This window comes from Halichoeres trimaculatus, unplaced genomic scaffold (assembly GCF_033239565.1).
Source record: "Halichoeres trimaculatus isolate MK-OKI-2021-1 unplaced genomic scaffold, fHalTri1.1 fHalTri1_scaffold_16, whole genome shotgun sequence".
Lineage (NCBI taxonomy): Eukaryota > Metazoa > Chordata > Actinopteri > Labriformes > Labridae > Halichoeres > Halichoeres trimaculatus.
The window spans coordinates 21,541,138-21,556,500 of record NW_027437194.1 but is presented as its reverse complement, the minus strand read 5'-3'; the positions used below and the strand labels follow the sequence as shown (position 1 = coordinate 21,556,500).

The following is a 15,363-nucleotide window of genomic DNA, read 5'->3' as shown; positions in this document are numbered from 1 at the left end:
CAGTTTTCTGCTGGAGGCTGTCAATGGAGTTTCAGAGCTGGCTAAGGATCACGCAAAGCAGTATGTGTCGCTGAATGTGACGACCAATCAGGCAGGTACGTCGTGTGAGGTAATTAACGACTGTCAATACGTTGTCAATCCCAGCCTCTCAGAGAGTTCTTAAATAAGCACAACAGCTGCCAGTTTTTCTCCCTTCAAGCTTTTCTTCAACATTAATTTGTTGTTGATTACTTTTTCCTCTAATTAAGACAGCCTCAGAGCGACCTGCGTGCTGAATCCATTGCACAGTTATCTGGGTTTGTAAACAAGGCACCAGATGATCAAATTATGACAGTATCAACAGATTTGTCTCTCTGCTAATTTTCCCTCATTACCCAACCGTGAAATGAATCAGAGTGAATCACTTGGGCTGGTGGTGACCTTGAGCCCTTCAGTTAGAAACTTTGTTTTGTCTGTGAGAAAATGTCACAGTGGTTGCATAATGAAAGCTCTTAAACGTGGAGGTAGTTTTTCAAACGTGGTGTCTTGTATAGTGGCAGGTGTTATTCTGCATGCATGCATGTCATGATGATGACTGACAAGTCCACCTATTAGTTGAAGGCTTGAAAGCCTTTATTGATCAGTTTTCAAAGTAAAATAATAATGTAATTTTCTGCTACATGTTGTTGCTGGGGTTATTTTATTGCCTGTGATGTAAGGGTAGCCTGAAAATAGTGTAATAGGCTCTGAACTAGGGGTGGGCAATGCAGCCTCAAAATTATGTCATGATATTTTAAAGAAATTTATGATAACAATATTTTTGACGATAGGGGGGAAAAAACAACTTATTATTAGTGGTTGCTGCCTCTGAATAACAGAATTTTTATTGCACACACAGTATAGGAGCCTCTTTTCCAATCATTTCCTACTACAACACAAGCTTGAAATGTAAACACAGTAAGTAGGTCAGATCCAGAGGAAAAGTTAATCTTGAAGGTGAAAAACTTCATAATTCTATGCGACACAACACATTCTTTCTATAAAGACACCAACAGAAAGGAGAAGGCAAGGACTGAAGTCGCTGAAGTTTTGGGAGGGCCAGATGAGGTTAACATATTAATTAATTAACCATAAAGTACACTGTCATGGGTGGATTCCTGCAGGAACATGTGGTTCTCCTATGATCTTCAGATCCCAGGTATCCAGCTGCTATGGGCGCTGCCCTGCACTGTGCTGCACGGCGCTCCAGAGACACATCTAGTATGAGTTGGCAGCACATGGCGCTAACGCTTTATGTGTGAATTAGGGGTAATGCTGATAAAGGGTTTAGACGTTCGGCTCGACCACACATCGGTCGTAGGTGCAAAAAATCTGACGTATCTTTCACGTCCTCCTCACGTGTCTTCATAGCCTGGTTGTATTCGGCCGTGTGTTTCATCTTTTGTTAGTGGAACATGTTTGTGGTGTTGCCACCCTTAGCGGTGATACTTCTCCTGCACATTTAGCATTTAATGTGTCTTGCTGCATGTGAGGACCAAGTTAATGCTGCCGTGGTACTTTCACTCTCGGCCATTGTTGTTTTTTACACAGCAGGGAGCGTCAGACGTCATCGAGTCTCTGCACTGCAAATGTTGTGAAATGAATTTATACTGTCAAAAAAATTTATACCGGTATTATCGCAGATGATATGATATGACACACCCCTAGTCTAAACCAAAATTAAAATTGTTTATTTTTACGTGACCTAGTTTTATACTTATGGTAAGTGTGTACTTGTGTTGTTATCTGCTGATAATGAAACAAGCTGCGCACAGTTTATTGTGATGAGATAAATAAAAGACCAAATCTCTTCCTCCAAAAGCAAACTTCTCACATTCAAACACCAACAGCTTTGGATTTGTGTTTGGGGTTAAGTGTCCAACCCAAACATAAACTCAGTGTGACTGTAGGAGACAGGAATCAAACTGCTGAACTTTCTAATATTGGACAACCTGCTCTGCTCTGAAGCTGCGGCAGCTACAGTCACAGCAGGATGGAAAGAGAGACAGAGGTTGACAGGGGAAGAGGCAGATGGTTGCCTGACAGCTCAGAGCACTGACAGCCGTCTAACTGTGCTGTCACTGTGGCTGTCTGCAGTCTGAGCAGATTACAACACACCATAAAACTCACATCCGGTGTGTTGGAGTTCTCGCTGGATTAGAGTTTGCCAGTCACTACACCAAATGGAGATTAGGGATTATGATTGGGGTTTACATGGTTAACAAAATGTGCCACTCTTCGACATGATTGTGGTGCAGACAAGGTTTTATCTACAACAATAAAATCAAGTACAATCCATGCTTGTGCAGTGAAAATTGAATTACAGGCTGCTTATAAACAATCAATCAATATACAATCAGTATTTCATTCATAAAGAAAGTTAGTAACTGACTCTGCACACACAAAAAAAGAGAAATTATATTATTAATCTTTAGAAATATATATTTTAAAACACAACTTGATCAGACACCCTTTGCTGCACACTCCTGCTTTTGAATCCTTCTTGTATAAACTCATACAGGACATTGCCGCTCACTCACATCTTACTCAACTGACAGATTCTTCACATTTACACATTGTACAAGTTTTGTTACTTGTTTTCCTGCAAATGAACTTCACTGTTTATTAGTTTACTCTTGTATTGTCTGTGTCTGTCCAGCCTAAGAGCTGTGCTGTGACAAATACATCATCATCATCTTAATTAGATATCTCAGAGAAATTATTTACAACAATGACAAGAGTGCACACAAATTCTCAAACAGCACAAGTTAAAAATTTGCTTTACCTACCACTGGAGTGTGTAAGAACAATAAAACAATTTAAGTGTTAGACCTGATTCTGTAATACTGGTACCCCTTAAAAGAAAACTGGAGAATCTTCAGGTCTCAGCTTAACCATTTATTGGTCATCACATGTAAAAGGTCAGCGCTGGATTCTCTCTGGCAGAAGTTCACTCTGAAGTCCCCGGACATAAAGAGCAGCTTACAAAGGATAGGTTTCACACTTCACTTCACACAGGTTGTCCCCTTCTAGGTGTGTATTAATATATGTGTTTGTTCGTGTATATGTGGCAGAGGCGTACCTAAATTATCAGAAGAGAGTAAAAGGAGGATAGAGAAAAGGAGGGGGGAGAGGGAAGCAACTATTAAACTCTTGTGAGACATGCATTATAAAATCGGTGAGGCTATTGAAGTATAAGATACAATATTTAAACAATAAATTCATTATTGCATAAAAAATACACTATATAACGCAATATTTGTGCCAAAAAATCTAATAATCTAACATAAGAAATATATCGAGTTAAATAATTAAAAATCCAGAATAATTTCCATGGCTAGCCAAAAATTAAAAACCAATTAAACAGTCACATCCCTGTAACAGGCGGTTCAAAATAATATTTCTAAAATGTCCTTAAGGGATAAAAGTGCTCAAATTCAGGTCATGTTGCAAAATTTTTCACAAATTAAGTTGCATAAAAGTTTAAAGAAAGGTAAAAAAAAAGAAGAGAGGACACAAAGAAAGACAATAGTAGATTAATGAAATCACACAGCAAAAACCAGCCTGTTTGTATTTTTGTATTTATCAGTTTTTGTTTGTTCCTTTCTGTGTTATAGCATTTTTACACAACAAGTTTATAATTTTAAAGGTAATATACGATACTCTAGAAAAAAAAGTTGTTGTTTTTGTTTATAAAATCCAACTCTTGAAATTTTCTAGTTTTGAAATCAGAGTTTGCCTTTCAGCCTGAATCACACACGATGGAGGCTCTGGTCTATATTGGATCAGTGTGCTCTAACTGTAACCAGTGTTTCTTCAGTACACTCTTGGGTTGCTGAAATGCAACAGTTTCTTTCAATTTGTTTATTTTATCATGCATGGAGAATTATATCAATGTCTGTTTTTGCATTTAGATACTGTAAAAGTGTAACGACAGACTCCTACCAGTTTTAGGCCTTGGAGCTGATTGGTAGGTTATTCTTCTAATTTTGTGTCAGAAGCTATATCTTTGTCAGTTTAGGAAAAATGTGTATTGTGAGATATGTTTTCTCTTCATTTATACGCTGTTAACAATGGAGTCTTTAGAGTTATGTTTCTTTTTAGTAATAAATCTTAAAATTTTGTAGCTACCTAAAATTTTGTTTTAAAAAGTGCTGGTCATAACAAGATTATCAAATAAGATTGTTTTGTTCTTTTTTTTTGTTTTGTTTTGAGTGTATGACTCCCTTTTCTGTCGTAAGTACTGAAGTTGAGGGTTGAGATGGTTAGTGTCTTGGTTTTGCCAGATTTGGGTGTATTATGGGGTTAATGTGGATTAGGGGAGTAATTGGTATTTAACTGAGCTGTCAGAGTTGTGATAACAGCTAAGCTTCATGAATGGTGAGTTTGACGGTGTGATACAATTGAGCTTGCTTTATTTCTGTCAATGATCCGAGCTGAGTCATGACAAATCCATTTGGTAATGTGAAGACTTTCAGTGCTTCCAACAGATACTGGTCTCAGATATCATTGCTCTTATCTGAAGTGAGCATTTTTTCTCTTGAGTGCTACACTCTTCCTGCAGATAGCTTTACCAGCAGGTTTCAACTTTTGTCTTCTTGAAAAAGAAAGTTTCAGATCTCAGTTTGTAAACCGAGATGTGTGGGCTCATGACTCCTCTGTGTTAACATATTGGTGTTGCTCAGTAGCAGATGTATCATGCAGCGGGAGTGTTTAAACAGGGGAGCATGATTCCACTATCTTCCCTACTGTTTCTAAAATGAAAGTGTTGCTGGAGTCCTGTCGACACCCTTTCATTATGTTTCCCTTCTTTATTTTATTCTTATCACACATCTCTCACTTTAGTCAACCCACATGCTTTTCTTCTGCTTCCTCCTGCTGCTTTAGCGCATGCCTCACGCTTTTCCAAGGTGTTGCATTCTGTTTATCGGCCTCCATTCCCCCTCTGTTTCTGCCTTTCTCCTGTTAAATGTTAAAAGACTTGTTTGTTTGGACTCAGTCATTGAGTAATGACACTTAAAGACATCAAATTTCCCCAAAAGGTGCATCCATTGACTTCCTTTCCCCCTCTTCATTGACCTTATTTCTTGACGGGAAAGCCACTTGAGATGAATCATCTCGTTTACAAAGGGGTCCCAACCAAAGATACATACAAAATAGTCACAGTACTGGACAAACTATACAGTGTAGACATAACAACAAATTAAAGAAACATCAAAACACAAAACACAACAGAATATTGTGAAATTTATGAAACATAAAAGACGAAATTTAAAAGAGAAGAAGTGCGATTTTCATACAACAAATCAAAAATAAGTCAAACTGCATCTATTTACAGAGAATTCAGACTAAGTTTTGGTGAATTGTTGACTATTAAGCTTTTCTCTCTCCATCTTTCTTTCTGTCCCTCTGCCTCTCGTTTTTGCATTCCAGCGCTTGTGCCGTTCAGGGATCGAGCTGGTGTGATCTGGTTTCTGGTTTCAGGCTTTTAAGATGTGGCAGATAACACTTCTGTGTAACCATCAACTCCAGATACAGTTACTGTGTTGTAACAATGATTTATTCCCTGTAGGTTTCTGCTGAGGCTATTGAAACCCTGAGAGTGTCTAACATTTACTGGAGAGGCTTCCTTACTTGCACACCACACACACACACGCATGCAGGCACACCGAACAACAGCACAAAGTCAGGATGGTGCCTCAGGGAGCATTTTTCCTGGAGAAAAGCTCTTTATGTGTCAGAGACTCTCAAACTGTCCCCGTGAGAGATGGGCCAACAGTTCAGGTTACAACAGTCCAGCTTTATGATTGATCCTAAATCACAGCAGCTAAACTTCCAAATTAAGAGAATAAATAATTTAATCATTGTTCCCTTGAGAGACGGGCAAACAGTTCAAGCTGCAGTTTAATGATTGATCTAAAATCACAGCAGCTACATTCCAAGTTAAAAGATTAATTAAATCATTAAAAAAGATTAGAATTACATACTTTGAAAATTAACAACAGGATTTTTTGATAGCATCACCAATTAGAAATAATTACAGTGCTTTGGCGATTTCAATTTAGGACATAAAAAAATGTGATTGTTATTTTTTTATTATTATTATTTCATTATTTAATAGTAATAAGGGGCAGATATTAGTTGAAAATTCCTTTTTAGGTTGAAAACAGTTATATGTCTTGTTAATTTTGAACTTTTTCACACAAGAACCACTGTTGATTTTGGATGTATCATTTTTTTAAGTACTGGGATCAAAAATCACACCTGACCTGTAGAGTCTGAGTTATTTCTTCTGTCTCATCAAACTTAACTTTTGCAAACTTGCACACCAATAGACTGCACTTCACAGAATACCAAAAAACACTTAATACAATCAAAAACACAACAGATAAGGCAGATTTATAAAAAGTTTCTTTTCATAATTCTCTTAAAATAATTGTTGGTCTGTTTTTGAGTATTTTTTCTATTTTAATGTATAAAACATACAGTCATTCTGCATCAGCTTCAACCAGCAATGCTCATGTTTGGGGTAATAAAAAACAAACTACTGGCTGATGCTCATTGTGCCCAGCAGAATTTAAAGCTTTGAGATTGTTTTTGTTAGATAATTATTTCTAAGTTTGTCCTATCAGTCACCTTATTCCTACAGCTGCTCTTCATTGTTTATCCTGTCTCATTTCTTTGTGTGTTCAGCACCCTCCCCAGTTACCGTGGTGAGAAAAGGTCTTACGGAGAAGAGCAGCATTGCCATTTCCTGGGCGGAGCCTGATCGTCCCAATGGCATCATCTTGGAGTACGAGATCAAGTATTTTGAAAAGGTAACAAACCTGTCATTTGTTCTTTGGGAGCTGTTGTATTCACATATAAAAGGGTTTATTATGCCTCTTGAGATACTTATCTGAAGTTACTTTGATGCAAGTAATGTAAAATGCCCCATAACCATTTTTCTCCCAACAATGGGTCATACTTGATATTATTTTTCTCTCCACTTGGATTGGAGTGTTAGATTTCTTTTTTAACTCCTTTTTCCTGTTTTCTTTGGTTTATTTTTTAAGAAGGACTTGGTTGGAGACAGATATTTGATGCCTCCATTCAGACCTTTGTAACTGTGCCCTTTTTTATCCTCTGATGTCTGCTTTTCTGGGAAGGTCAGAATAAAGGTATACAGATGCAGAGCAGTATTTGTGGTCAGTGGTTAGCTAATGGGTTCTGGCTAATGGATGGGTCATTTCGCTTTGTTTAAACCTGATGTGGTTTCAGCTGGGAAACTGATACTTGCACAAATGCACTTAAACACTACCTCACTCACAACAGGAAGCTCAGCCATAAAAATGTGCAGAACAACAGAGACAAAAATGCAGGCAAATATAAAAAACCGTTCTGTGTGCATATCATCATTAGTATGCATGTAAAGATACCGTGCTAACCCCAATTTATGTCATCCTACCACAGGAGCAGGATTCCAGCTACACCATTATTAAGTCCAAGGAGACTGAGATGGTGGTGGATGGCCTGAAGCCCTCTTCAGCCTACATCTTCCAGGTAAAACACAGCTACAAAACAAACAAAAACAGCTTATTTTAAAGAATGTAGACTTGCCTTGAATATCTGTAGCATGATCTGAAAATATTATGCAGTCCCACTGAGGTGGCTGGTTAAAAGTCATAATCATAAACATTTACTTCAGGTACGAGCCAGGACCTCGGCAGGCTATGGTGCATTCAGCAGACGTTTTGAATTCCAGACCAGCCCTTACTGTGAGTATATCCAAAAGAAACGTGCGACGAGCAGTATGTGACTCACACCATCTTATAGGATCCTGTGTGTGAATGATTTCAACTCTTTCCTTTGGCAGTGACGTCAACTGGTGAGCGGACTCAAGCCTTGGTAGTAGCGGTGGCCATCACACTCGGTCTGGTCTTACTGGCAGTTGTTGCTGGGTTCCTGCTCAGTGGACGGTAAGAAATAAATAAACATAGACACAAATAGACAGAAATAATGGCATCATTTTTTGAATAACACTTGTATTCATGGGGTCATTCAGCTTTTGATGATTAAATGTTTTTATTTATTTTTTGTGCGTGTGCTTTTGGTTTATGAGCTTCTTTATTAATTCAGAATTTGTCAAGCACACTTGAAAGCAAAGATGCCGTATAAAGCCATGAACGTTGTGGTATACTGTGGTACCTTGACTTATGAGTTGTTTGAGATATGAGCTGGCTCTGGGACAAGTTTTTTCGCTTTGAGTTGAGAGCTAAAATTCAACTTACAAGCCAGCTTCAGATACCCCACAATTGATATGATGAAGCCACAGATAATACTGCAACAGCTGCCCAGCATCCCATGTCTCACTTGTTCACTTCAAGGGGGTAGCTCACAGTGGAAGCATCACTGTTGTATTTGCATTTGTGTTTGCAGCTATTTTGTAAAACTTCATTAAAAAAAGAAACCCGGAAAAAGTTGCAACTGGGCGTTTGATGGCACTATGTAATGACACTTGCCTAACTCATTAAAAGAAATTGTGAAAGGGAGGATGAAACAGCTCATTGGACAGGTTTTTTACGGAAAACGCCTGCAAATGAAAGTGGAGAATTCATGGCTAAAAGGCATCAGCCTCTTCAAGTTGTCTGATCTCAAAGGTAAATGCTAAACATACACAATAAAAACCTGTATTGCAGTGCATTCTAGTACATCATGTTTTCATGCAATATTTCTTATTTATCTTTTTTTTCTAAACATGTAGCAAAAAAAAAAAAATTTGCAGTGTTTTTTGGGGTTCCCAAATGGATTGATGGCAATCTAATTCATTTCAATGGGGAAAATCAATTTGACATATGTGTAATTTGGATTACGAGCTCCGTCACAGAACAAATTAAATGTGTAATGGTTATCTTTCTCTGACCCATTACTGCAGAGCAGAATCTCAATGTGAGATTTTTCAGTTTGATTTTGTAAACTTTATCATTTCTTTACAGTATTTTTCCCTATAAGTATACAAGATATTTTTTTCTGTTTTAGCACTTAAATGTATATTTAAGCCATTAGAGTTTTAGGCATTGTGGCATAGTGTTGCTGTGTTGCATGCTTCTGTTTCGCCTGCTACATGCAGTGTAAGCTATATTGATGCTGAATCTGCATCCCTTAAGGCTCTTATGACCTTCACTTATCCTTTTTCTGTAATTGGGACAACCAATTTTCCAATATCTGATTCTAAATTTTACACATGTTCATGGACTGTGTACACATGTGCAAAAACTGTGGTGTATACTGTCAGCTTTGACCATAGATCTAAACTTGCACAGTGGGCTGATGCCAAAGTCAGCACTGTCAATATAGTCCAGTGTAATCTGGTCACAGCAGAACTTATTAAACACTGTTGCGATTTATTGTACTAATGGAAATCACATGAACTGGTAAATGTCTGTAGAGTTTGAGAGATATGCAATATGCACAACAGATACATACTGGCTTATATTCAACTAAAATGCAATGAAATGGCGAAGGGTGTTTTACAAAGCAAAAAAGTAACAGCTGTTCACCGTAACTTAACAGTTATAATGCCCATAGAATTGCTGTGGTGTAGCTATACCTTACCGTACATTAATTCTCCTAATTGCCCAAATTTTAACAGTTGTACAGTAAAAGTAATGCAATTCAGTCATCAGTAATTTACTGTGTATTTAGAATTACTCACAAATGGTAAGTATGTAGTTTGGCAAAAAATAATCAGATAAATAGACTGAAGAGGCACTGATTTTCCAGGCATTGAAAAGTGATTCAGTTAGACACCAGTAAGACCAGATCTTGTGTCATACTGATGATCATTTTTGTGTGTGGGGGAAGAGCACATGGCGCAATGCCAAATTTTGTGGTGATGAATTTGGGGTGCATGCAGTTCAATCACTCAACCCCTCCTGCACGACCCTCCAGTCTACATACTCAGTCATAGACTGCATAGACATCGGGCACGCATTCAGACACACACACACACACAGACACACACACACACACACACACACACACACACACACACACACACACACACACACACACACACACACACACACACACACACACACACACACCCTTATAATCATGCATTCATGCATGCATGAGCTGACACACACAAATGCATACATATCGGAAGTTAGAGGACAGACTGGGCACGGAGTGTGCTCAAACCCCCTGACTCAACAGACGCCGCAAAAACTAAACACCCTCAGGCAAACCAATGTAACACACACACTTACACACATGGAAAAATTACAGACCATCCCCCGCCCACTCTGATTGGCTGGCCCTACCAACCTTTCAAGGTCTGGTTTTCCTAATTGATGGCAACTTGTACCCTCAGCTGTAGGTGTTTGAGACTTTTTGTAATTACAAATTTTTGACTTCTAGTTTTTGCAAATGTGCACAGATTGACATGTTGAAGCTGCAAACGTGCACACATAGACATAACTGTAGAGATCCTGTCATGGCATACATTTGAATTGATCATTGATGTCCAATTTTTGTGTAGACTTGACCTGAATTGTCCATGTGTTTAGTGACATGAACAGGGCTGCTTTACTGCTGCCAGTAGTCATTTTTTTTAGTAATTTGTTGTGTCATTGTTCATGTTTGGTGCTTTTTGATAGATACAATAATGCTTCTATATGACAGACATGAAAAGTTAACTGATATCACATATCTAGGCAATGAGGTCACTGAAACTTTACACAGACATGAAAAGACTCTTCATAATAATCAACTAACTTTATTTTTATTCCCTTTGCTTTGTCTGTCATAGCTTTCCCAAAATATTAGGTAAATGTTTGTACATGTGTCCATGAACAGAAGGCAGGACATTGACTTTGATTTGCTGTCTACTCTTCTCTCAGACGTTGTGGCTACAGCAAAGCAAAGCAAGATCCTGAAGAGGAGAAGATGCACTTTCACAACGGTCATAGTAAGTTACTTAAACCTAAACTCAGTGTGTTTGTGAATGTTTGTGTAAGTTCATCTAAATGTATATGTGTGATATACGGTTTGGATTCAGACAACAGTCTAGTCCATGTGAGTCTTTCCACACCCCCTGGCAGTATGGTGTGTGTGGGAGTGTGTGTATACGTGAGTGTTTGTATGTTACCAGTACAGTTTGTTGTTTTTGTGCCAGGAGCTGTTCTTTAAATGGCAATGTCACAGGCCCACTCCACTGCAGCTATGTTGGCAAGTGACACACACACACCACTCTGATCATTGGTGGGCAATGACAGCTTTATATACTCAGCGTATTTTTGGCGTGGTGTCCCGCTAACCATCTGTTGGCATAAGAGCTGGATCTGATTGGGCTATCATCACCAAACAAGTGCCAGTGCATATGGGTTATTGTTCTGTTGATGCATACTGTGGTAGAAAATTAGCTTAATGACTGTTAAGATGTATTACGCAAAAAGAAAATGACTGAAATTGTTTGGCATTTATTCTTGTAACGTATTTTGTTTTGTTTTTTACTGGGATCATAAAGACTGCAATAGTTAAGAACACTTTATCACATCACATTATCAATACTAGAAAAGCACTCAGAGCACAGACTTCTGCCGAGCATATTGTGTTAGTCACCACTACTTTAGTCCTACTTTAATGTTATACTCCCTTTCAGCAGACTGTCTGCTACAATTTGGTGTTAGTTGCAGGTTTGTGCAATATTTTTTTTCCTGACAGTGTTGAAAATTATGATGACCCAGTACATATTTTAAATTCCAGATCTTAGTATCCAGAATATTGTCAGGATCTGGATCGTACTTTTACATCTGCCAGAAATTATGGTGACCTTGTCTTGTATTGTTTTGCAAAGCAATCCGACCATTTATGGTGGAGTTATATACATATATGGTGAAAACAGCCCTATCTCATAATCATACAGAATCCTTTAAAAAATCCCGGATCCAGACAGTGATCATGAACATTTCCTGAAATTTTCATCAAGATTTTTTCATTGCTTTTTGAGTTATGTTGTTCACAGACGAACAAACAAACTCTCCCAAAAACATAACCTCCTTGGTGGAGGTGATAAAAAGTCAGGTATTACAGCAATGATGCTGCTGAATGACAGATGTTGTCTCAAAGGTTGGCATCTGTATTACTTGATCTGAGTGTTCATATCATGATGTAGGGAATGATTTCCAGACAGTTTGAGGAGAATCAGTAAATAACATCATCTTGCTCCTGAAGTTCCCTGCAATAAATATAAACGTATCTAAAAATGTAAGAAGGAAGCTTCTATAACTATTTGTTATTGCCAAGTTAGCATCCCAATGTTGCAATAATGTCTTTATTATCAAACCTGCTGAACACTGAGGTAATTGCAGTGACCCTTAAATGTCTGTCAGCAATCCTCTACCACATATAGATTGTAATGATGACGATAAATTGTACAATGTGTTTTTTGCAGTTAAGTTCCCAGGAGTGCGCACCTACATCGACCCCCTCACCTATGAAGATCCAAATCAGGCAGTGCATGAATTCACACAGGAGATCGATGTTTCATACATCTCTATAGAGAGGATCATTGGAGCTGGTGGGTTTTTGTCGACTTTTCACAAGTGCTGCTTTTTTCAACATGCTTGCCAAATAAACACAAACACTGAAAGTCAGCACTTATTTTGTAAAGCTGCAAAGAATTGAACTGTTTTCTCATTAACTCTGCAACAGTGCCCCATGTTTTCTTTAGCTGCATAAACATGTCAAAACCATAATTACTTGCCATTGTATGAATGCACAGCTTAACACAGTCATTTAAGCCAAAACATTGTGTGAGAAAATGAGAGCTAAACGTTTGTCTTCTGCAGACAAACATGTCAATTTGCATCATTTGTTTGCCTTTCGAGGATATTGGGCTATGCAGCAGTAAAACCAGCGTTCCAGTTAATTATGTTTTAGTTATGAATGTGAGCACTGCATTAAGTCATGCTTATAGGTGCACAGGCCAAACATTTGATAATCTTTAAGGAAACAAGAAATCGGTTCTAAATTGTTAAACTTTTAGATTATTAAAGCTCACATGGGAACTTAAGCTATATGTCTCACTCTTTGGACAAACCAATACTTTTGAATTTTTTTATTTTTTTTTTGGGCTGGTGCAGGCTCAAATTTTTTCATTTCATTTTATTTCATTTCATTTTATTTCATTATATTTTACTTTGTTTATATTATTTTATTTTACGGTATTTTATTCTATTAATTAATTAATTTTTGTTGTGTTTTATTTTATTTTATTTTATTTTATTTATTTTATTTTATTTTATTTTATTTTATTATTATTTTTTTAATTTTATTTATTTATTTATTTATTTATTTATTTATTTATTTTTTTTTTTTTTTTTTTTGGGGGGGGGGGGGGGGGGGGGGGGGGGTGTTCTGCCCATATCTTCACCTGAAATTTTTCCAGCATCAGTTGTCTAAGGCATAACACACACTCAAAGGATAAAGTCAGGTTTTTTTTTTTTTGCTATTGGTCTTGTTTGCTCCAGAAGCTAAAACTGAGGAATCTGCATTAACTATGGCCCAACAGCCAGTAGTTAAGAAAAAGAAAGAAAAAATCCAGGGGTTTTGTAAAGCATAGATTTTTTTTCTGGCATTGTTAAGTCAAGAATGATTTTCCTTTCTCCAATTTTTCCCTACATTTAAAATAAATTTAGTGTTTTTCTTTTTTTTATGAATTTCTATAAAACAGTACCTTGTTAAGTCAGTTTTCCAGTTTTGTGCTGTGACCGTTTTACTTTGACGCTCTTCTGTAGGGGAGTTTGGTGAGGTGTGCAGTGGACCTCTAAGGCTGCCGGGGAAAAGAGAGATGCAGGTTGCCATAAAGACCTTGAAAGCTGGATACACTGAGCAGCAGCGACGTGACTTCCTGTGGGAGGCATCAATCATGGGCCAGTTTAACCATCCAAACATCATTCGTCTGGAGGGTGTAGTCACCAAGAGTAAGTTATTATGTCTCTATGGATGGTTATTAGACGGATGATGGTGAGCAAAACTTTCACCCTGTTGGATGCATTAAATACATCACAGTAAGGTTCTCTAGCACTCATCATTCAAGCATTACCCTTCATACACTTAATAGAAATATCACGTTCAATATGTCATCTTCAAGACAGACTGAATTTAGACTTTCAGGTTGTTCTTTGTCAGAATGTTACTATTTCAAGCGTACTAATACAGAAGTGTTGTTAAAAAGCTTAACCATCACAGTCACATTAACCATTTAGTGTAATGGCTGAAATGGGATCAAGCTAGCATTAAGCTTATTTTTAGCTTCTTTTTCTGTCTGCCAGAATGTTCTGTTTACGAATTTTTCCATGTATCAATATTTGTTTGGGTTTTTTCAGGCAAGCCTGTGATGATTATCACTGAATACATGGAGAATGGATCACTGGACACTTTCCTCAAGGTAGGACAGATAAGAATACAAATTCTGAATAACTGTTATGGGGGGGGGTCCTCTGTGGAAGGAAGCCAAAGATTGAAAGGATAAAGGTTTAAAACACTCCAATAAATAGACAAAAGTTACAAGAATAGACTGTCAATAAATAGTAGGAAGTGCAATATAATGTGTAGTGCCTCTCAGGTATAGATTCGTGTTGCACTGTGCTGAAGTGACTGGGCAGAGTCACTTGCCAGCTTTATAAGAGTCTCATATCACAGAGAAGGACTAATATTTGAATGGGTTGATCCAATTCAGTACCTCATCTCTTTCCCCGTGCAAGCAGAGGAAGAAAGGAGTTTTACTTATTCAAACCATGAGGTGTATTACCCTGTTGGTAATTATGAATAAACAAGAGTATTTGAGGCTCAAATGGTGTCTGCATCTCCTAGACAGTATAGTTTTTGCTGTGTTGAGATGGTGGAAAGAAATGAATGAAGGGACTGTCAAATCTTTGTAAAAAGATGCTCGGTTTGTAGACAGTGCTTAATAAAATAAGAATAGGGCGGACTCTCTGCAGTAAATGGTATGGAGAGATGAAAAATAGGTTTTACAAACACAGAATGGTAAAATCATAATAAATTGGCATTTTTCAAAATATCAGGAAAATGACAACAAGGTGTTGTTTGAAAGTGTGGGTGAAGGATTGTTACATTAACCAGACACAGCCACCCAGACTGTGAAACGATATAACGCTGTGAGACAAACAACAGAGGAAGGTCGTAGGAGATATTCTTTATGGACCTTCAGAAACTGCTGACGTGACTCGTCTTTGTGCCTCGGGGAGTAATCCTGGATGGCGATGGCGTGGCAGAGGAGCTGGGGGACCAGCAGGCAGTTCAGTGAAAAAACTCTGTGAAGTAATTACATGGATGGCT

At 37.7% G+C, this 15,363-nt stretch overlaps 1 protein-coding gene across 1 annotated transcript in view; it reads left to right on the top strand.

The window, feature by feature from the left end:
- epha5 (EPH receptor A5) overlaps nucleotides 1-15,363 on the top strand; it is a 59,210-nt gene that overhangs the window by 29,800 nt on the left and 14,047 nt on the right. The window contains exons 5-13 of the mRNA XM_074689731.1: nucleotides 1-95; nucleotides 6,712-6,836; nucleotides 7,471-7,560; nucleotides 7,706-7,775; nucleotides 7,874-7,976; nucleotides 10,902-10,969; nucleotides 12,455-12,580; nucleotides 13,800-13,985; nucleotides 14,391-14,452. The exon at nucleotides 1-95 is cut by the window's left edge and continues 244 nt beyond it. Coding sequence (XP_074545832.1) covers nucleotides 1-95; nucleotides 6,712-6,836; nucleotides 7,471-7,560; nucleotides 7,706-7,775; nucleotides 7,874-7,976; nucleotides 10,902-10,969; nucleotides 12,455-12,580; nucleotides 13,800-13,985; nucleotides 14,391-14,452 — 925 coding nt within the window. The remainder of the gene's footprint in view (nucleotides 96-6,711; nucleotides 6,837-7,470; nucleotides 7,561-7,705; nucleotides 7,776-7,873; nucleotides 7,977-10,901; nucleotides 10,970-12,454; nucleotides 12,581-13,799; nucleotides 13,986-14,390; nucleotides 14,453-15,363) is intronic.